The following is a 21,573-nucleotide window of genomic DNA, read 5'->3' as shown; positions in this document are numbered from 1 at the left end:
CCCAGGCTGGAGTGCAATGGTGTGATCTTGGCTCACTGCAACCTTTGTCTCCTGGGTTCAAGCGATTCTCCTGCCCAGCCTCCTGAGTAGCTGGGATTACAGGCATGCACCACCACGCCTGGCTAATTTGTATTTTTAGTAGAGACGGGGTTTCTCCATGTTGGCCAAGCTGGTCTCGAACTCCCAACCTCAAGCGATCTGCCCGCCTTGGCCTCTGGGATTACTGCCACAGTGCTGGAATTACAGGCATGAGCCACTGCGCCTGGCCAAGACCCAATTTTTAATACTCCCAAGTCAGATCTAACTAGAGTTTAGGAAATGTTTGGTATGATAAAACTTTTCCCTTCTGTGCATAATTTAGTTTACACAGAAGAGCACTGGAGAAATTTGTCTCATAGATATGATTGACATGAGTGATAGGTTAAAACTATTTAAAATTTTAGTGGTTTTGCGGAGCACCTAGAACACATAAATTTTAAGCAGTTTTTCAAAATTAAAAAATCTCTTAGTTTGAACAGTAGAAGATGTCAATAAGTATTAAGACTTTTGGCAAGTTATGTTTACCATGAAACAACAAGGAAGAAAGCAGAGAGGGTCCCTTTAACCCTTGAACTTGTGGTCACTTACAGTATCAAGGTTGGAAATCATGAGGAAGGGACATTGAACATGAGGTGGGATCTCGAAGACAGGCATGTTGATACACGTAACGTAGCCCTAAAGCCTTCATATTAGCAGTATTTAAGATGGGAAGGACAGGATTGATTTATTTTGGGACTAAGTTTACACATTACACAGCTCTCAATATAAAACAAAGACTATGGTATTAGAGTTTAGCAGGGGAAAAAAAAAAAAACAGGAAGAAAGACAAAACAAATGTAAGAATAGTTTTTAATCCGTGTTCTCACAAGCAGTGCAGAGTGGGCAGGCGGGCTGCCTCAAGCCCTTTCCAGGCTTAAGTACCTTATCCTAATCCTGGATGTGCTCATACAGGCTGTCAATTTGGGTCCGGAAGTATTTGGAAAGCTCTCCCCGCTTTGCTTTCAATGTTGGTGTCAACAGCCCATTTTCAATGGAAAATGGCTCTGGATGAAGAAAAATGGCCTTGACCTGGAAGATGAACACACACACATCCATGCTCATTAGTGATTTGGGCTCCTCTGCAGAGCCCTCTAAGTGCTCTGTAAAGAAAGTGAGCTTGATGCAACAAGAGGGTAAAGAGAACAGTAACACACGCCCGTGCCCACAAATATAATTTGAGAAAGAACTGAGTAGGGAGATGGGAGAAGGGATAGTAAACTACAAAAGAAAAAAAAAAAAAAAAAAAGGACCATACGAGTAACTACGAAAGGTCATTTTGGAGTTAATGGCACAAAATCTCAAATCAACTCCTTAGGTATTATACATTTAAACCGCATTCGATGGAAACTTTAAACAAAACTTTCTAATATGGCCAGAGGCCAGTATAAAATCAGTGGTAGTACATACCTGTTCAAAGGATTTAAGGCCGCTTTCTTTCCCAATCTTCTGCATGTCTTCTAAAACGGCTTTTCTTACAACCTAAGAATACAAAACATTGCTTAAACCACGGCCGTTTCAAAAAGAGCCTGAAGGGCTAAGCGTGAACCAACTCGAAGTGCTTGTCACAGCCGTTAGTATAAACGCAGGAACAGAAAACAGTGCACGAGCATGTTATATGCCCAATATTTAAAGAAAAACCAAGAGGAAAAGGCAAATCTAAATGTTAACAGTTTTCTCTGAATAGCATTTTTACTCTCTTATTTTCCAATCTTTTGCCACGATGAATGAACACGTTATTTTAAACAGAACCGAGTGTTTTCTTTTTTCTTTCTTATTTCTTTTTGAGACAGTCTCGCTCTGTCACCCAGGCTAGAATGCAGTGGTGTGAGTCTCGTCTCACTGCCTCCAGGGTCCAAGCAATTCTCTGCCTCAGCCTCCAGAGCAGCTAGAATTACAGGTGTGCCACCATGCCCAGCTAATTTTTGTATTTTTAATAGAGATTTCACCATATTGGCCAGGCTGGTCTTGAACTACTGACCTCATGATCCAGCCGCCTCGGCCTCCCAAAGTGCCGGGATTACAGGCATGAGCCACTGCGCCCGGCCGAGAGTTTTATTTTTTAAACTCTCCATCCTATCTTCAAGTCTCATAAAACTATTCAGTCTCTTTGGGCTGGAGCCACCTGTGACAGATGCCGGAGCTGGTAAGGCATCCTCTCCTCCATGATGGGCCCATGGGGGTGCACAAAGCTTTCCTAGGCAATACTTACTTGGTTTTGGCACAGTTCCTCAAAGGAGCCCTTCACCCCAAGCTTGGCTGCAAATGAGGGAAGTGTATCTGTGTCAGGAACCACCACTCCTACTAAGGATGACTATGGAAAGGAAATAAAGGTGCAAGGGCATGAGAGAAGTCGTGTAGGAATGTCCTCCAGTAGTTAAATAAAGCAGAATTATGTCATTGCAATTGTCATTTCCCCAAAACCTTAAATCCAGGACTAGTGTTCTTTTCTCACCATATTATTTTCAACATCCATGGCACTGTAATGCCATTTTCCCACATAATATCTCATTTACCAAGATGTTCTATTCAAATCGGATTATTCAACATTAAACTTGAAGCATCTCTCCTTGTCTATGTCAACTCTCCCCTTACCCCCAAAAAGCTATGTCTAAGCACAGTGTGTATAAAACAGTTTGTTGTTTTGGGATAAGGAGTTCCTTAAAGTTATGTTCAAGCACGGTGTGTATAAAACAACAGTTTGTTGATCTAAGTTTTGATTGTTGTTTTGTACATACTGCAACCGTTTGTTGTTTTATGCATACTGCACTTAAACATAGCTTTAAGGAACTCCTTATGGAATGGGAACTAAGTGCAACATGGAGCTCTTTTTTTTTTTTTCCTGAGACAGAGTCTCATTCTGTCATCTAGGCTGGAGTGCAATGGCGCAATCTTGACTCACTGCAACATCCACCTCCTGGATTCAAGCAATTCTCCTGCCTCAGCCCCCAAAGTAGCTAGGATTATAGGCACATGCCACTATGCCTGGGTAGTTTCTGTATTTTTAGTAGAGATGGGGTTTCACCATATTGGCCAGGCTGATCTTGAACCTCCTGACCTTGTGATCTACCTGCCGCAGCCTCCCAAAGTCATTTTATACTAAATTGCTACCTTTTAGTATAGCCATTTAAAACAATTCTACTAACTTGGGTACAAAGCCCATCAAAGTTTCAAAAAAATTGTAATTGAAATTGCCTTATTTGAGGTTTGGAATATAACTTCATTTTTTTTTTTTTTTTTTTTTTAGTTTCATAAGCTTGGATCTTCTCATTCTGAACCCAACTATACAAATTTCCGGTAGCTACAGGAACCAGCATGATTTGCGACTGAAAAAAGCTATTGCTAAAATCATATATTACCCGTAAGCTCTCCCCATGTACAAAAACTTGTGCCACTGGTCTACTCCTGATGTAGATATTTTCTATCTTCTCTGGCGCAATGTATTCTCCTTGGGCCAACTTGAAAATGTTCTTTTTACGGTCAATGATCTTCAGAGTTCCATTCTATATGAGACAGATAAAAGTATGAGTATTTTTGAGCCATAGAAGTGCTATCAGTGGGGAGAGTGGTGAAGTCACAGTTATCTTTCTTCTCTAAAGCTGATTTTTCCAGAGACTTTTGAGCCGTCTTTCATTTCTCTTCCTTGGCTTTGGGGAAAGGGGAGGGAAGCATCTTGCAGCAAGAACCTGTCTTTACTGCATATCTATGTGGAGAGTCAATGTGCAGCCTCAGAAAAAGTCTCCTGGATCCTCTGGGGTTATGCAAATTGATGCCTCATCCAAGGAAGAAATTGAGCAGCTCTCAATTTCCAATCACTAATTTCCAATTAGTTCATTTTCAGAACTCTCAGCAGTGGAGAAGGGGTTGTCTTTTATTTAGACTTTTGATTTGATTTTAATAGTTCTCCCACTGCTTGACTTCCTGTTTTGTTTTCCTCCTTGTTAAATCCAGGCACAGGCTCAAACAGCTCCGCTGTGCTAATCAAGCAAGTCAATTACTGGGCTTGTTAGGACAGCAACAGGGCTGAGAGGGCTCCAACCAGCCACCAGAGGTCATTTGCAGCTTCATTTCTCTGAACTAATTGGTCTGAGGAGCTTAGGTCTTTAGGGATTTGAACCATAGAATTGGGACAAATGGCAAATACCATCCACATGACAATACCCTAAGTAGGGCGACTAACTAAACCAACTCTGGACCGATCACAAGGCAGACTCAAGAAACTAGCCATCAATTCAGCCTAATATTCGTTATCTGAAAGTGATTAGTAAAGTGCAGCTTTCTATAACCCTGGTATGGGGATATATCTAGTGCTTACATCCTGGGATTATTAGAGTGTTATTTAATCCTGTTACTAGACAGAAACAAATATGTTAGCAAGACACTACCAAACCCAAATCAATATAATGCATCGTTAGGACCAGTGTTCTTAAAAGTTACATTGTCAAGATTCCTTAAATCTCACTTAAATCTTAAATATTGATTGAGCAAGAAAGGAATTTTAAGTTCTCATTATATTCCCACTTCTCCAGCACACAGTAGACAAAACTTTTGAGAGGGGAGATCTTTTGGAAAATTCCATCACTGCCCTTGCAATAATTTCCTTTCTTCTTAGGAAAATTAATAGCAACTATGGCTAATTATCATCAAGATATGATTAAAAAAAAAAGTCTCTATCTTCCACAGAAAGGGGCTGTGAAGGCCACTCAGAGACAAACACTAACCTCTGCAAACACTTGATTTAGAAATCCTGCTTCCTGTTTTGACATGTCTGTGAATTAATTGGGAGGATATTTACGCCAAGAAACTCATAAGAGGCAAAAGTTGTGGACCCATGGAGTTACAGAACCACAGTTTGTTGGGTTTTTGTTTGTTTTGGTAGACACAGGGTCCTGCTATGTTGCTCAGGCTAGTCTCAAACTCCTGACTTCAAACAATCCTCGCACCTTGGTGTCCCAAAGTGTTAAAATTATAAGCATGACTTCTGCCTCAAGAAAAGTTAAGAGAAAAAAAAAAGGGGGCAGAATACTACCTCTCCCTACTCCTTTCCTAGAGAAGTCACCTCATTTTTCCTTGGCTATGAAAAATTCTATTTCATTGCAGGGGAGCCAGGCCAATTCTGATGTCCAGGTCTACCTGACCTATTCAAGAATCCCACCTTCAGTTTGGGTCTAAAAACAGTGCTAAGGGCTAAGTGCAGTGGCTCATGCTTATAATCCCAGCAGTTTGGGAGGCCGAGGTGGGCAGATCACCAGAGGTCAGTAGTTCAAGACCAGCCTGACCAACCTGGTGAAACCCTGTCTCTACTAAAAATACGAAACTTAGCCAGGTGTGGTGGCATGTGCCTATAATCCCAGCTACTCAGGAGGCTGAGGCAGGAGAATTGCTGGAACCCAGGAGGTGAAGATTGCAGTGATCTGAGATCATGTCACAGCACTCCACCCAGGGCCAGCAGAGCAAGACTCCATCTCAAACAAACAACAAACAAAAAACAGTGCTAGGACCACTGACTTACTGCTGGTGGCATATTTGATAAGGAATAAAGCAAGAAGAAAACACGTCAACTGGTCTACATCTTGGTGTCTTCTATAACATTGTGATCAAAATACCAAAAATATTCTGGCCAGGTGTGGTAGCTTATACCTGTAACCCCAGAAATTTGGGAGGTCAAAGCAAGAAGATTGCTTGAGACTAGGAGTTTGAGTCTACCCTGGTCTACTCAGCAAAACCTCATCTCTACAAAAAAAAAATTTTTTTAAAGAAGACTTTTTAGCTTTTGTAACTCCTATTCACACATTAAATTACTTTCTCAGAATTTTGTATTGTTGGTCCATAGAAGAGCTGCAGCTAGAACACAAATCTCCTGACTTTCAGCATATATTCTATTTTTTTTGAGACAGAGTCTCTGTCACCAAGCTGGACTGCAGTGGCACAATCTCAGTCTACCACCTCTGCCTCTTGGGTTCAAGCAATTCTCCTGCCTCAGTCTCCTGAATAGCTGGGATTACAGGTGCCTGCTACCATACCCAGCTAATTTTTGTATTTTTAGTAAAAATGGGGTTTCACCATGTTGGCCAGTCTGGCCTAAAACTCCTGACCTCAGGTAATTCACCCACCTCATCCTGTAAGTTCTTCTCTTGATAGTGTGAGGAAGTCATAAGCCAGGTAGGGTACAAACCTCATCTCCAGCTGCCTCAGCTGATTAACCTACTTGCATTTCTGCCCTTCTTGCTATAAACATATTGTTCTCCCCACTCTATTAGCATGGACTTGTAGGCATTATGATGAAATACCCACCGGGAGCCAGCGACCAATGTCTCCTGTGTGAAGCCAGCCATCACTGTCCAGGGCTTCCTGTGTCTTCTCGGGGTCCTTCAGGTATCCTTTGAACACGTTGGTACCCTTGATGCAGATCTGTACAGCAGATACACAAAATGGTGGCAACAGCAAAGGCTGCTTCTCCCAGCATGGGCAGTTTATGAAACACCTGTTCCCCCTTCCATCATTTGATGGCTTCCACTACGGTGTGAAGAGCACCAGATCTGAGTCCTTAATTCTCTGCTAAAGATCTCAAAGGAGCCAAATCCAAGTTTGCTTACAATTATGTGTTCTTTCTGATTTAAACCTCCTCACCATGACTGTCTGACCACAGGGCACGACCTACCCACCTCTCCTTCATTATTCACTGAAAAGTAGTTCATATCAGCCACATCTTCCAGCTTCACATAATTGCAGGCGAGGGGTGCTCCAACGTGACCTAGAACACACCACAGTGAATCAGCTGGGAAACTCTAGAATGGTGATAATTCCAGGCATATTTCTAAGATATTTATGAATTGACTCTAGAAGAGTAAGATTGAAAAACCACCAGGCACCAATGCAGACTAGCCAGGATAGTCAGGCCTGGGCCCAAATTTGAGTTTTGCATTTGCCACATTAGTCCAGAGAATTGAAGTTATCTAAGCTCCGAAGTCCTAGTTTAGTCAGAACCTTTCTCCTGACCGTAGCACCTTCTGCCCAGTAGGTAGAGGACTTACCTGATGTCCAGTCCCCAGGTAATGTAATTGTACAGCCAGCTGTGCATTCTGTTTGACCATATGCTTCATACACCTGGGAAACCAAAGAAGAACTTTTAGACTTACTCAAGATAAAGCATGAGCTGGCCATGCCCTACAGACAAGACATGAGGAAAGCAAGGTCTCCAAGTGTTCGAGAACACATAGTATCTTAAAATCTTGAACTCGGCCGGGTGTGGGGGCTCACATCTGTAATCCTAGCACTTTATGAGACCGAGGCAGGTGGATCACCTGAAGTCAGGAGTTTCAGACAAGCCTGGCCAACATGATGAAACCCCTGTTTCTAAAAATATACAACAACAATAACAAAAATCAGCTGGGCATGATGATGGGTACCTGTAATCCCAGGTACTGGGGAGGCTGAAGCAGGAGAATTGCTTGAATCCAGGAGGTGGAGATTACAGTGAGCTGAAATTGTGCCATTGCACTCCAGCCTGGGCAACAGAGTGAGACTCTGTCTCGGGGGGGGGGGGGGGGGAAGGAAAAAATAACCAAAACCTTGAACTCATACTTGAGCTGCAAAGTATTTACTATCAAGCCTTTTGGCCACTCAGAAACCAAAAGAGTCCAGAAATACACCAAAGTACGTGTAAGTTATTCACCAAGTGATGTGCAACCCAATAGCAATTGAACTTGACCCTGAGTAATGGAGCATCACTGAAGGAACTGAAGAAGGGGAGTAGTATTTTTTAAGGAAAATAGCTCCCACTATGATATAAAACAGGAGTTGGCAAACTTTATCTGTACAGGCCAAGATAGTAAATATTTTCAGCTTTGTGAGCCATCTGGTTGACTTCGCCAACACAGCATTAAAGCAGCTGTAGACCACAAATAAATGGATAGACATAGCTGTATTTCAAGAATTTTTAAAAAATTAAAACTGAATGGGGGGTGTGGCCTGTGATAGGCAGAGTCGGGAGAGAGAGGAAGGCTTAGAGAGGACATCTCTGGGAGGAGGTTAGCAGCAGGACCTACTGATCTATTGGTTTTAGGTCCTGAAGGAAAGGACAGTCTTAAAAATGGCTAAGAGGATGCTAATTTGAAAGACTACAGGACCTTGGCATCAATTTGGAGTCTTTTTTGATTGTGATTACACAGATAGGGGACTTGTAAGGAAAAGTCTATGCCTGTTTTGTTCATGCTCTGCAAGGTTGTTTGAATGAATGAACTAATTATCCATCTGGGTGAAAATTGAGACAATATCCATGGCCAAGCACCTGGACAAATTTCAGGTGGAACTGAGACTTAAATGGAAAAAATGGAAAATGATAAGAAAATAAGGGTGAAACAGTCTTATGAAATATTGGGGGTTAGGAAGTCCTGTCTAAGCAATTTAAAACCTACAAATAGAAAAGATTACTTAGTTTGACTACAAAAACACTGGAAATTTTTATATGGCAATACACAGGGAAAAAATGATGAGATGAGGAAAAATGTTTCCAAAGTGACAAAAGTTAATATTACAGGTTGAATATTCTAATCCAAATGTTTGAAATCCAAAATGTCCCCAAATCCAAAACCCTTTGAGCACCAACATGATGTTCAAAGGAAATCCTCTTTGGAGCATTTCAGATTTTGGATTTTCAAATTCAGGATGCTCAATTGTTATAATGCAACTGGAAACAAATCCAAAATTCAAAACACTTCTAGTCCCAAGCATTTCAATAGGGAGCTACTCCACCTGTATTACTCTATGAAGAACTCTTAGAAATATAAAAACAGACCACATTATCTTTTGCCTCCTTTTTCTATACGGAAATAATAGAGTAATTCATGGATGAAATATACATGTCAATAAGCAATAGAAAGGTGTTCGGGGTAAATAAAAGAAACAATACTGTCATAAGATTTTTCATTTATCTGATTGGCTAAAATATATATATATATGTGTGCGTGTATATATATATATATATATATATATATATATATATATATATATGGAGAGAGAGGGGGGGAGAGAGAGAGAGAGAGGGAGACAGAGAGAGAGAGAGAGACACGGAGTCTCACTCTGTCGCCCAGGCTAGAGTGTATTGGTGTAATCTCAACTCACTGCAACCTCCACCTCCCAGGTTCAAGAGATTCTCCTGCCTCAGTTTCCTGAGTAGCTGGAATTACAGGTGCCCTCAACCACACCAGGCTAATTTTTTTATATTTTGAGTAGAGACAGGGTTTCACTATGTTGGTTAGGCTAGTCTCAAACTCCTGACCCCAAGTGATCCACCCACTTCACCTCCCAAAGTGTTGGGATTACAGGCGTGAGCCACCACGTCTGGCCTAAAATTTAAATGACTAAATGATTGGCTAAAATTTAACTGACTGATGAAGCCTGTCACTGGCAAGAGCACGGGCAAATAAGGCCTTGTATATTTGCAGAAACGTATGAAAATATCTTTCTGGAAGAAAGTTTGATAATATACATTATTACACACACACACACACACACACACACACACACACACACTTTGACCCACATACAGACACACATACCCATACAGACACACACACTTTGACCCAATAATCCCTTCTTGCATGAACTTATCCTGGATTAATGATTAATTGATTATCACAGTGAAAAATATCATCAGCAACTCAAGTGTCCATTAACAGGAGATTAGTTATTTGGGTACTGCTGACCCTTGCACCACACGGGTTTGTACTGTACAGCTCCACTGACGTGGATTTTCTTCTGTCTGTGTGGCCTCTGAGAGAGCAAGACCAACCCCTCCTCCTCCTCTTCCTCCTGAGCCTGCTCAACATGAGGACAGTGAGGATGAAGACCTTTGTGATGACCCATTTCTACTTAATGAATAGTAAATATATTTTCTCTTCCTCATGATTTTTTAAATAACATTTTCTTTTTTCTAGCTTACTTTATTGTAAGAATATAGTATATAATACATATACAAAATATGTATTGATCAATTATATTATTGGTAAGGCTTCTAGTCAATAGTAATCTACTAATAGTTAAGTTTTGGGGGAGTAAAATACTATACATAAATTTCTGACTGCATGGGAGTAGGCAATCCTAACTCTTACATTGTTCAAGAGTCAATGACATTTAATAAACTATTGTGAAGTCATTAAGACGATGCTGAGCTTTATTTGACAAGGAGCAACATTAACAAGTATTTTTGAACACCGATTTCATTTATGTGAAGGCTTCTGCACACAGATGCCTGAAGAGATGATTAGAAGGATATTTTCTCTGGCTTTTGAGAATTTAGGTGACTTTCATTTTGGTACCTTTTAGTTTTTTTCATTTTTATTTAGACAGTGAGCTTATTTGCACAAAAGTAAAATAGCCTATTTTCAAAGAAGAGGCTTGGCTTACCTGACATCCCATTGCTGCCCGGAAGAACGTCATGACTGGAGCAGAGATGGGGGCAGCTCCGGTGACCATGAAGCGAACCCTCCCGCCCAGGCTGTCCTGTTCAGTTGAAACAGAAGACGTATTAAAACCTATTCTCCACTGTGGAGTGGGTATAATAGCCTGTCCAGCGTTGCTATGAGAATTAAACTGACATCAATCCTCACGTTAATTTATAAAGCATTTAGAATGCAGTCTGGATTGTAGAAGAGCACTTCAAATATTAGCTATTATTGTCATCAGTATTCATAGCTGGGACCAGAAACTAAATATTTCTCAAATAATTTGTATTATTCACCCCCTCAAATTGCTTATAATCTCAACAGACCACCTAAAAAAGTAAGAGAGAATGCTAGAACCTAAATAAATTTTTTTTTTTTTTTTTTTTTTTTTGAGATAGAGTCTGGCCCTATTGCCTAGTCTGGAGTGCAGTGGTACCATCTCAGCTCCCTGCAACCTCTACCTCCTAGGTTCAAGCGATTCTCCTGCCTCAGCCTCCTATGTAACTGGGATTAGAGGCACCCACCACCATGCCTGGTTTTTTCATGTTTTAGTAGAGACAGGTTTTTACCATGTTGGCCAGGCTGGTCATTTTCTTTTTTCTAGTTTATTTTATTGTAAGAATATGATACATAATATATATACAAAATATGTGTTGATCAATTATATTATTGGTGAGGCTTCTAGTCAATAGCAGTCTACTAGTAGTTAAGTTTTTAGGTAGTCAAATATACATAAACTCCTGACCTCAGGTGATCTGCCCACCTCGGCCTCCCAAAGTGCTGGAATTACAGGTGTGAACCACCACACTCAGTCTGACTTTTTTTTTTTTTTTAAACCAACTCCCCTTAGTAATAAACTAGTACAAGAAAGATTTCAAAAGGCAGTGGACGCAAAGTCTAAAAGGCTCTCCAGTTAAAGTGACGCCCAAGCAGCAGTGGAAAAGCAAGGTCTGTGAGTCAGAAGGCAGCCCAGAGATTTGTCTGACTCCGTCCAGGACCTGCCCAACCTACCTGGATCTTTTTAAAGATGAACTTGTCCCACAAACTGTCATGCCTGATGATACCCTTTTGAACTTCCTTGAATTTACTGGCAACAGCCAAATTCAGCAAGAACTTCTTCAAGGGTGTCTTGGCTTCATTTTGTACCTGCAGGGTGATAGCTCCTTTTAGTTGGAAACTTATTGGAGATACTCACCAAGGCCATTAGTGAGCAAGAAACAGTGTGTTCGAGCTTCGTGAGGAAGTGGTCTCACACTCATGAACTCGATTGCTGAATATAGATGAGCCCAGAGAATCATGGCCAAGCTTAGAAAGAAGTGAACTTAATGCAGAGCTCCAGTCCTCCTGCTTCCTGCCCCAATATTTAGTCCTTGGAAAACAACTTGACAATTGAGATAAAGAGGGACTGCCTACACAGTCACTTGGCATGGGGCAGGGGAGAAGGGGGTACTAGTTAAAAAAAAAAAAAAAAACAGCTCAATGGGCACCACCTCTAGGGCTTTTGATTTACCAGGTCAAAGTCCAGCCTAGGAATCAGATTTGTTAAATCAAGTATCATGTCTTCCTCTACTTCCTCTGTGATGCTTCTATAACTGAACTCGGATAAAATTCCCACCCTTCCCAATATACAAGGTGCCTTTAGCCACACCATACAAAACCCATCAGACTTGCCTACTTTCCTGCTAAAATGATTTCTTCTCTTTGGGCTTAATTCTGACACCATTTTTCCAGCTCACATGATTTCCCTGGTCTCCCTGACTCTGGCCTTAGTGCTCCATTAATCAGACTTCTGCCAAAGGACAGCTTCCCCATATACAGCTCAAAGAGACCCCCTTATTTCCAAAATTCAGTCCTGAACACCATATCTTGCTTTCAAGATCCCACCCTACTGGAGTCAGATTCAAGGCCATTTTAGACTTTTATCTTGTTCAAAATTTGAAGAATACCTCTCCTTCCATCTTCCATGTTTACACTCCTATTTTTAGGCCTCCAACCAAGCAGGGGTGATATTTTTTTGTCTTCTAAAGCAAATTGTGCAGGACATAAGTTTCTTCTTATGCCTATAACATTATCATTGTGCCAATATGTCATAATCTCTCTCCAAGATCCATGCTCAAATGATTCCTGTCATTCCTGAAACCTCCCTCAGCTAAAAGAGATTTATCTTTCTTCAACATTCACAAGACTCACCCTCTTCTCAACAAGTCACTGACAAAGAGCTAGTATTAGAGACCTGTGATAGTAAAGTCCTTCATTTTAAAAATACATTCCAGAAGTGAACTGTGTATTAAGTATTATACAATACAATAACTGTCTCTGAAAAATAAAAAAGTCCAACAACATGAACAAAAACCATAACAGCAACTCATCGAATAATTGCATAGCGTGATAAGAAACTGTTGGAAGGCCAGGCGCGGTGGCTCACGCCTGTAATCCCAGCACTTTGGGAGGCCGAGGCGGGTGGATCACGAGGTCAAGAGATTGAGACCATTCTGGTCAACATGGTGAAACCTCGTCTCTACTAAAAATACAAAAATTAGCTGGGCATGGTGGCGCATGCCTGTAGTCCCAGTACTCAGGAGGCTAAGGCAGGAGAATTGCTTGAACCCAGGAGGCGGAGGTTGCAGTGAGCCGAGATCGCGCCATTGCACTCCAGCCTGGATAACAAGAGCGAAACTCCATATCAAATAAAAAAAAAAAAAAAAAGAAACTGCTGGAATTGTTATCAATTCTGCTAGAACACTGCCTGCTCTGTCACTGGAGCCCTTTTAGCATCTGCTGAGAGTCCTAAGAGTGAAAGGAAGTGTTAGAATCTTGGAGGTGGTTGGGGAGGACTGGAGGGTTCCAAAGCATGTGAAGAATGGTCATGCATTACTTTCTCAGGGATCCCACCCTGAGAATCATCAGATACTATATTGCCTGGATTCAAATAGTTTCAATGGCTCCTTGAAGCAATCAGACAATCTAAGAATTGAGTGAGAAATATACAAAACAAAGTTGAGACATCTTATACCAGGAACCAAGGAAGGTAACAGAGGCTACAGGGGTGTTATCAAAAGGACACACGAGCAACTTGATGAGGGTTCCCAACTGCCAAGATGAGGAAATTAGAACATCAAGAAGAATGACTGACACTTTGGGAGGCCAAGGCAGGTGGATCACTTGAGGTCAGGAGTTCGAGACCAGCCTGGCCAACATGGTGAAATCGTGTCTCTACTGAAAAAGTATAAAAAAATTAGCCAGGTGGTGCACAACTATAGTCCTAGTTCTCAGGAGGCTGAGGCAAGAGGTCACTTGAACCCAGGGGGTGGAAGTTTCAGTGAGCCAAGATCATGCCATTGCACTCTAGCCTGGGTGACAAAGTGCGACTCCGTCTCAAAAAAAAAAAAAAAAAAAAAAAAAAAGACTGAAATTTGAAAGACAAAGCTGAAAATTATGAAATCCTAAAAATACAAAGGGAAAATCTCATTGGCTACTTTTGAAGATTGCTGAGGCACAAATCCATTCTTCTGAAGATTGATAAATAAAGAGAAATAAGGAAATATTCATCAGGTTTTATGGAAGAATCTCAGGTAATGAATGCAAGAGGAATGGCAGAATTACAGAAATCACCATTCTGGTGAGAAACAGAGCAGTGCTGGTCATCAAGGACAGCTAAAATGACCAGTGAAAGCTTGACTCTGCTCTACCCTTTATTAGATGTGACTCTGGGCAGGTTATTTAACCTCTGAGGCTCATTTTCCTCATAAGTTAGAAATAATAGGTGTAAGTATGATTTATTATGCTTTTGTGAGGATTCAGTGAGAGAATGCACCTGAATTGTGTATCATGGGGCCTGGCACCTCAGCAGACAAACAACTGCCCAAGACGTCTGCTGAGCCCTGAGGGGCACCCCAAGTCTCTGAGTCAAGCTCTTTCTCCAGATCAGGTCCAAGTCATCTGATCCAAGGAAAAGGGGATTGTACTTATTTATTTTTAATTTTTATTTTTATTTGTTTATATTTTGAGATGGAGTCTTGCTCTGTTGCCCCGGCTGGAGTGCAGTGGTATGATCTTGGCTCACTGCAACCTCTGCCTCTCGAGTTCATGCAATTCTCATGCCTCAGCCTCCTGAGTAGTTGGGATTACAGGAGCCCACTATCACACCCAGCTAATTTTTGTATTTTTAGTAGAGACAGGGTTTCACGATGTTGGCCAGGTTGGTCTTGAACTCCTGACCTCAGGCAATCTGCTGGCCTTTACCTCCTAAAGTGCTGGGATTACCGTTGTGAGCCACCACACCCAAGGGGATTGTATTTATAATGGCTTTTCATAGCTGGGCCTGGAAACATGGCTTTATGTAGATACTTGTAGAGGATGGAGGTAGAGGTGGAATACATCTCATAGTAGTATAGAGTTTCTTCACACTGGTGCACGTCACAGATAGTCCCTCCAGCTGAAAGTTATACCTTATCGTAGACCCTGTTAAGGAGTCGAGGCACTGTGGGAAACACTGTGGGCTTCAAAGTCTTCATGTCATCAGACAGCAACCGAATATCCCCTTGGAAGAATCCAACTCTGGCTCCACAGGAGTACACAACAGTCTGAAAACAAATCCAAATTGTAGAGCTCAGAGGCAAATGACCCCTTCAGTGGGGGCCTGCCTTGGAAAGAATTCAGGAAGTGGGCTGAGGCCCACAGACGCTTTTCTTATACAGCAGGCCCCTCCCGATTTAGGACTCTGAGAGCCTTCCCCCATTTATTTATTTATGTTATGGTGGCATGACAGATAAGACAGATATTGAGACCGTGTGGTCTCCCGGGCTCCACCACAGGTCTGTGTGACAGTCTAAGATAATCATCCTTTGTAAGACACCATTCATCATGTGGCACTAAGAAAGCACTGCCAATTAAAGCAGACCCTGCCTTCAGTTGTAAGACCAGCCCAATTTCATAAATTATGTTAAATATTTTGTAAGGGTTCTTAGGATCCATTTTCTATGAATCAGATATCATCACTTTAGCCCAAAGAACTGAATCTTACATTTTGACATTGTAGGCATCAACCATGAGCTGGTTGCAGAGGCATCTGCGGGTAGTGGGGTACAGAGAGAGGACTTCCCAATCATACTACCTGTGTTTTTGAAAGGCTGACACTGCTCTCTGTTCTCAAATCAGCCTCAAAATAGCTTGAAAAGCCTGGAGTCCGCTCACAGAAGGGCAGACCTCCTCCGTGTGCATCATGCTGACCACACCACCTTAGACACTCAGGTGTGGTGCAAAACCCCCCAAGGGGGGCATCTCACACCTTATGTGGATCAAATGCTCCTTCCCTGATCCTCTGTGGGGAACCTCCTTTTCTGTAATCCTAGATCTTTTCAAAAATTTTAACCAAAATAAAATTTAAAAAGAAGACAATGTCTTGTTTCAGCTCAGAATTAAGGGCAGATAGTAAACCCCTAACTGTGATGTCACTGGACTCACACACCCCCATGAAGGAAGGAGTAAGTACAATCCTCCCTGGACACATGCAGATTCAGCAGAGGAAAGCAGGAAGTGAGGAGTCATGGCACGACTGGGGCTCCCATGAGCCAACTCCTTGCCTGTGCCTCTCACATCAGAGAAAGGGCAATAGGTGTAGCTGCCTTCATAATTAACATGTGATAGCAAGTCAGGACCCCATTGCCACATACCTGCTAGGAACATAGAACACTTACCTGTACAACTCTCTCAAACATATGAGCCAGAGGGAGGTAGGATATGGTCACATCATCGGAAGTGACCTCAAAAGTATGCTATGCAGATCAGGGAAGCAAGAGGAGGCAACATTGCATTAATGCCTACTTTCATTTCCAATGGAGATTTCAAAACTACCTCCTCCCAGAACTACCATAGACAGTTGTACAGGTGGTACACTGTGTATATCTGAGATGCCCTGAACTGCATATAGTGTAGAAATTTGCAGTGATCCTAAAAGACCAAGGCTTGAAAATGTACAGTCCTTTAGACAAAGAACACATTGGTGTTTGTCCACACTCAGGCCTGTAACCCGTGTGTGTGGGGTGTGTGTGTGTGTGTCTGCCTGTTCTAACTTCAAAAATAAAAATCTTATGACAGATTCACATTTTAATGAGAGTCTCTTTTTTTCAGCTGACCACTGACCTCCACACATTTGAGAAAGGCAGCAGCATTTGAAACGATATTTTGATGGGTTATCATAGCTCCTTTGGGGTCACCTGTAGGAAATAAGAGGTGGTGGGAAAGATACTTTATGTAGTTAATAGGTAGCATTTGACCTTGAAATAAACTAGATTCGATCAGTTCTATTCCAGAAGGCCAAGAGTATTTCCTGTCACTGCATCTTTTCGATGGTATATGCCTCTGTTTAGGAATAATTAATGACCCCCAAGATCATACTGCATCATTGGTCTTCTGCTACCATACAGGGCACAGCCATGATTTCAGACGGATGCACAGTTGCAAAGAAAAATTCAAGTTAACCCTCCTGCTCCCTCTGCCCCACACCTTGTGCTGCTTTTATGTTTGGAATTCCAGATCTACCAATATTATCTAGTAATATGGTTATAAACCTTATAAACTGGGCATACTACAATGAATATGACTGTAGACCATGATGGACCACATTAAAAAGTAATAAGCATTCTAACAGATGGGTGGATGTAGGGCGGGGTTGAAACCCTCTATGGGGAACCATCACTGAGTTATCTCGATTGAGTGAAACTATTCCAGTGGTGTCAAATCAAGAGAGTGGTGGGTTAGATGGTGGGGGTGGGGGAAGTTGACTTTCTGATGTCATCTTTAAGACCCCTGAAATCTATTGAATGTAAACACTTCTCAGTGTAGTAAGTGAAGTTTACTGACTTACGTTTATATTTTTCCATTTGGGAATTCACACTTCGAAGCCTTAGGTTGTGAGTCCCTAAGGATAGGGTTCTTTGGAGGAAATATTTACCAGCCTACCCGTGGTAGAGAACTTGAGCCATATTCTTGGCTGACAAGGGGTCTGAGGTTCAGCTTCATGGGCACTGACCTGTGGTCCCACTGGTGAAGCAGATGATGCTCAGGTCTTCCGGGCTAGGAGGCTGGAAGAGGAAGCACAAGGGCTTATTCTACCATAAACTTTGACAGTTGACTGACAAGGCTCAAATGCAGGCAGAAGAAAACTTACCACAGGTTTCCTGAAGTTCTCTTTGCCTAGGTTCTATATGAACAGAAAATCAAGAAAGAAAGACATTCGTTGGTGAGATGGACATACTGTGATAAATGTGGCTCTCTCCCTCCCTTTCCCATGAGAACATCTCTATGGGAATATGAGCAAAATTCCAACCTGGATCAGGACCAGAAGCCAACATTCAGGAACGATGGAAGCCCCAGGGAAGAGCATACAATTTTTCTAGAAAATCATCTACCTACAGAGGGCAGATGCGTGTTCAAACTTCCCATCGTACTCAAAAGTTACAGTCATCTAGGATAGGACCATAACTAAATTTTTTTTTTGAATGAAATGAATAGCTAACATTTCGGAGCTTATTGCATACCCATCACTGTCCTGATAATTTTACATAAATGAATTAATCTCTTTACAAGACCTTTGTGAGGTAGGGATTATTTTATCACATTTTTATGGACTGGAGAAAGGGAGAAGAGATTTCCCTAGGTTGCCTAACTAACAGATGTGGAGCTGGCATGTGAACCCAGGTGGTCTGGCCCAAGGAGCCACGTCCTTTAACTATTACTAAACTCCTATTAATACATTCTTCACTTAGAAGTCTGTGCAGCTGGCCACAGAACTTTGTCCTCTTCTGGCATGAGTTTCAAAGTTTTCTTGTGGAAATTATTCTCAGAGCATACTCCTCAGGTGCCACCCCTGGAGAACAAGAGCGCTATCGTCTTGTGAAGATATCTTGCAAGTTGCCCATGGTGCTGGACCAGCATTGGAGCTGCAAGCTAAATTTCAGACCCATACCTCAGCATCAAACAGGGATAAGATCTCAATTCCACTCTTCTCCCCTCTTTGCTTCAGGTCATCATCAAAGGGGTCCATAAGGATGACCACCTTCAGGCCTGGGGTTAAGCCTTTCTCTACATTCTCTATCAGGATGGATGCCTTTGGAGGTGTGTCACAGATCACCGTGGAGATATCAGCTGAAAGCCAAAACAGAACCAGAGGTCATTCTCCTGCTCTGCTAAGTACCTGATTGCCTCGCAAGGAGGAAGAGGTTTTAAAAATTTTCAAAGCTAACGGGTATCCAAAGGAGATTACACCTGCAAATCAGATTTATAATGTTTAACCTGAAACATTCCACTGATGATAAATAAACTTAACTGAAACAGAAGCATGTAATTTTCTTGCATGCTGCCAGCATATTTTGCAGTTTCTAGAGGAACTACGAAATTCCTTCTGCTTAATAAGTCATTTAGACAACTAAACAGGTTACTGAGGCGTGGTTCTATCAACTTGTTTTATTTTGAGGAAGAGAGAAGGGGAATAGAAGAAAAAGGATGAGGCAAATAAGGTGTTTAGCTAACAAGTATTTTATAATTCTGAATTTTAGCATTTGCTTTTATACATGTTTACATAAAGTTTCAAATGATGTTTACTGTGTAAAAGGACCTACTCACTTAATCTACTAGTCCCATGACAGAAAGTAACACTTCAGGTATGTGAAAGGGCTGTTACTTGCCCATCAAACTTGGACTTGTTTCTCTAACAATGACAACTGTTTTCTACAGACTCATCATGGACATTGGTACATGCTGATTAACTCTACTGACTGGATTTACAAAGGTAGGATATTAAATCTGTAGCTTTACTGTGATTTAATCAATTAAGCTCACACTATGGGCTTTTATCCAGTGTGTTCAAACTAGAAAGACATGAATGTTTTCTGACCACAGCATTTCAAATTTGCCTAAACCAAAAGAAAAAAAAAGCAGAAATTGAAGAAATACTCAGCATTGAGAAAGAATCAAGTCGTAATGTAATAGCAAAGTTTTACCCTTGTTGACAATATGTATGATGGCTTCTGCTCCCAAGGTGTCATACAGAGGTACGGCTACCATAGAGTATGTGTAACAAGCCAATTCAGAGATGATCCACTGTATAGAGAGAAGTTTAAGTAAGGACTGGGGGGCACATTAAAGAGTATTAGTTCAATCATTCAGCCAACAAATACTATCTGGCTTTTTGTCTTGTTTTGTATTTTTTTGAGACAGTGTCTCACTCTGCCCCCTAGGCTGGAGTGCAGTGGTGTGATCATAGCTCACTGCAGCTTTAATTTTCCAGGATCAAATGATCCTCCCACTTCAGCCTCCCAAGTAGCTGGAACTATAGGTACATGTCACTATGCCCAGCTAATTTTTGTATTTTTTGTAGAGATGGATGTTTCACCATGTTTCCCAGTCTGTTATAAAACTCCTAGGCTCAACTGATCTGTCTGCCTGGGCCTCCCCAAGTGCTGGGATTACTTATTTGTTGACTTTTATGTAAAAAAAAAAAAAATCACTGTGGGGCCATAGAAACAGTTGCTAATACTTCTATAAAGTACATTTAAATAAGGGAGATAAGATAGTCACAGAGACAACTACAATACAGAGGTAGACCAGAATACAAAGGCAGAGTGTGCTAAGTTCCATCCCTAAGGGGCATGGAAGACACTAAGAGCCTTGGGGTGACAGAGATCACTCTCAAGGGTGAGGCAAAGGCTATTTGAGACTGCTTATGGGAAAGTGATGAAAACTGGGCAGAACTTTAGAGGACTAGCAGGATTTGGTTATGGGGGTAAAGGTGGATTTAAAGAAGGAAATGAACGAACAAAGAATAGTGATATGGTTTGGCTGTGTCACCATCCAGATCTCATCTTGAACTGCAGTTCCCATAATCCCCACGTGTTGTGGGAGGTACCTGGTGGGAAGCAATTGAATCATGGGGGTGGTTACCCTTATACTGTTTGATATGGTTTGGGTATGTACCCATTCAAATCTCAACATGAAATGTATCTCCCAGAATTCCCACGTATTGTGGGAAGGACCCAGGGGAGGTAACTGAATCACGGCAACTGGTTTTTCCCATGCGATTCTCGTGATAGCGAATAAGTCTCACGAGATTTGATGGGTTTATTGGGATTTCCACATTTTCTTCTTCCTCATTTCTCTTGCTGCTGTGCCGTAAGAAGTGCCTTTTGCCTCCTGTCATGATTCTGACGCCTCCCCAGCCATGTGGAACTGTAAGTCCAATTAAACCTCTTTTTCTTCCCATTCTTGGGTATATCTTCATCAACAGCATAAAAACAGACTAATACACTGTTCTCATGACAATAAGTGAGTTCTCATGAGATGATTTTATAAGGGGCTTTCCACCCGCTTTGCTCTTGTTCTTTTCTTTACTGCCACCATGTGAAAAAGGACATGCTTGCTTCCCCTTCTGCCATGACTGTAAGTTCCTTGAGGCCTCCCCAGCCCTGTGGAACTGTGAGTCAATTAAATCCCTTTCCTTTATAAATCGCCCAGTCTCAGGTATTTCTTCACAGCAGTGTGATAATGAACTAATACAGATAGCATGACATTGTTGTGTATAAACATGTCAGCAAGCTTAAAGACTAGGAATCTGCTAGTGATGAACCTTAAGTGTAAGTTGGGTGTTATGGAATCAATCCTGTCTCCGTCTCCCCTCCTTTGGCCCAACCCAAATTCATGTTGAACCCCTAACCCCCAATGTGACAGTATATGAGATAGGGCTTTGAAGAAGTAATTACGGTTAAACAAAGTCATAAGGGTGGGGTCCTAATCCCTTCCTTCAATGAAGAAGAAGGGACATGAGGGATACACGTGCACAGAGAAAAGGCCATGTGAAGCCAAAGCAAAAAGGTGGCTGTCTACAAGTCACGGAGAGAGACCTCAGGAGAAGCTAAACCTGCTGACACCCTGACCTTGGACTCCCAGACTCCAGAACTGTGAGAAAATAAATTTCTGTTGTTTAAGCCACATGGTCTGTGTATTAGATCATGGCAGTAATAGCAGACTAACATACAGTTGATCCTTGAACACATGGGTT

At 41.7% G+C, this 21,573-nt stretch overlaps 1 protein-coding gene across 5 annotated transcripts in view; it reads right to left on the bottom strand.

The window, feature by feature from the left end:
- Positions 1-737: 737 nt before the first annotated feature.
- Positions 738-21,573, bottom strand: part of ACSL5 (acyl-CoA synthetase long chain family member 5) — a 52,245-nt gene continuing 31,409 nt past the window's right edge. For all 5 annotated transcript variants that reach the window (XM_074382879.1, XM_039464999.2, XM_074382880.1 and 2 more), the window contains 16 exons: positions 19,520-19,619; positions 18,487-18,665; positions 17,689-17,721; positions 17,551-17,602; positions 16,662-16,735; positions 16,217-16,294; positions 14,969-15,103; positions 11,532-11,666; positions 10,483-10,578; positions 7,110-7,182; positions 6,741-6,829; positions 6,370-6,486; positions 3,435-3,578; positions 2,288-2,389; positions 1,486-1,557; positions 738-1,107 (listed from right to left, as the gene is read on the bottom strand). In XM_074382879.1, the coding sequence (XP_074238980.1) occupies positions 967-1,107; positions 1,486-1,557; positions 2,288-2,389; positions 3,435-3,578; positions 6,370-6,486; positions 6,741-6,829; positions 7,110-7,182; positions 10,483-10,578; positions 11,532-11,666; positions 14,969-15,103; positions 16,217-16,294; positions 16,662-16,735; positions 17,551-17,602; positions 17,689-17,721; positions 18,487-18,665; positions 19,520-19,619 (1,620 nt within the window). In that variant the 3' untranslated portion in view covers positions 738-966. The remainder of the gene's footprint in view (positions 1,108-1,485; positions 1,558-2,287; positions 2,390-3,434; positions 3,579-6,369; positions 6,487-6,740; positions 6,830-7,109; positions 7,183-10,482; positions 10,579-11,531; positions 11,667-14,968; positions 15,104-16,216; positions 16,295-16,661; positions 16,736-17,550; positions 17,603-17,688; positions 17,722-18,486; positions 18,666-19,519; positions 19,620-21,573) is intronic.

Source organism: Saimiri boliviensis, chromosome 12, assembly GCF_048565385.1.
Source record: "Saimiri boliviensis isolate mSaiBol1 chromosome 12, mSaiBol1.pri, whole genome shotgun sequence".
NCBI classification, from domain to species: domain Eukaryota; kingdom Metazoa; phylum Chordata; class Mammalia; order Primates; family Cebidae; genus Saimiri; species Saimiri boliviensis.
This window is presented reverse-complemented; position numbering and strand designations above follow the sequence as displayed.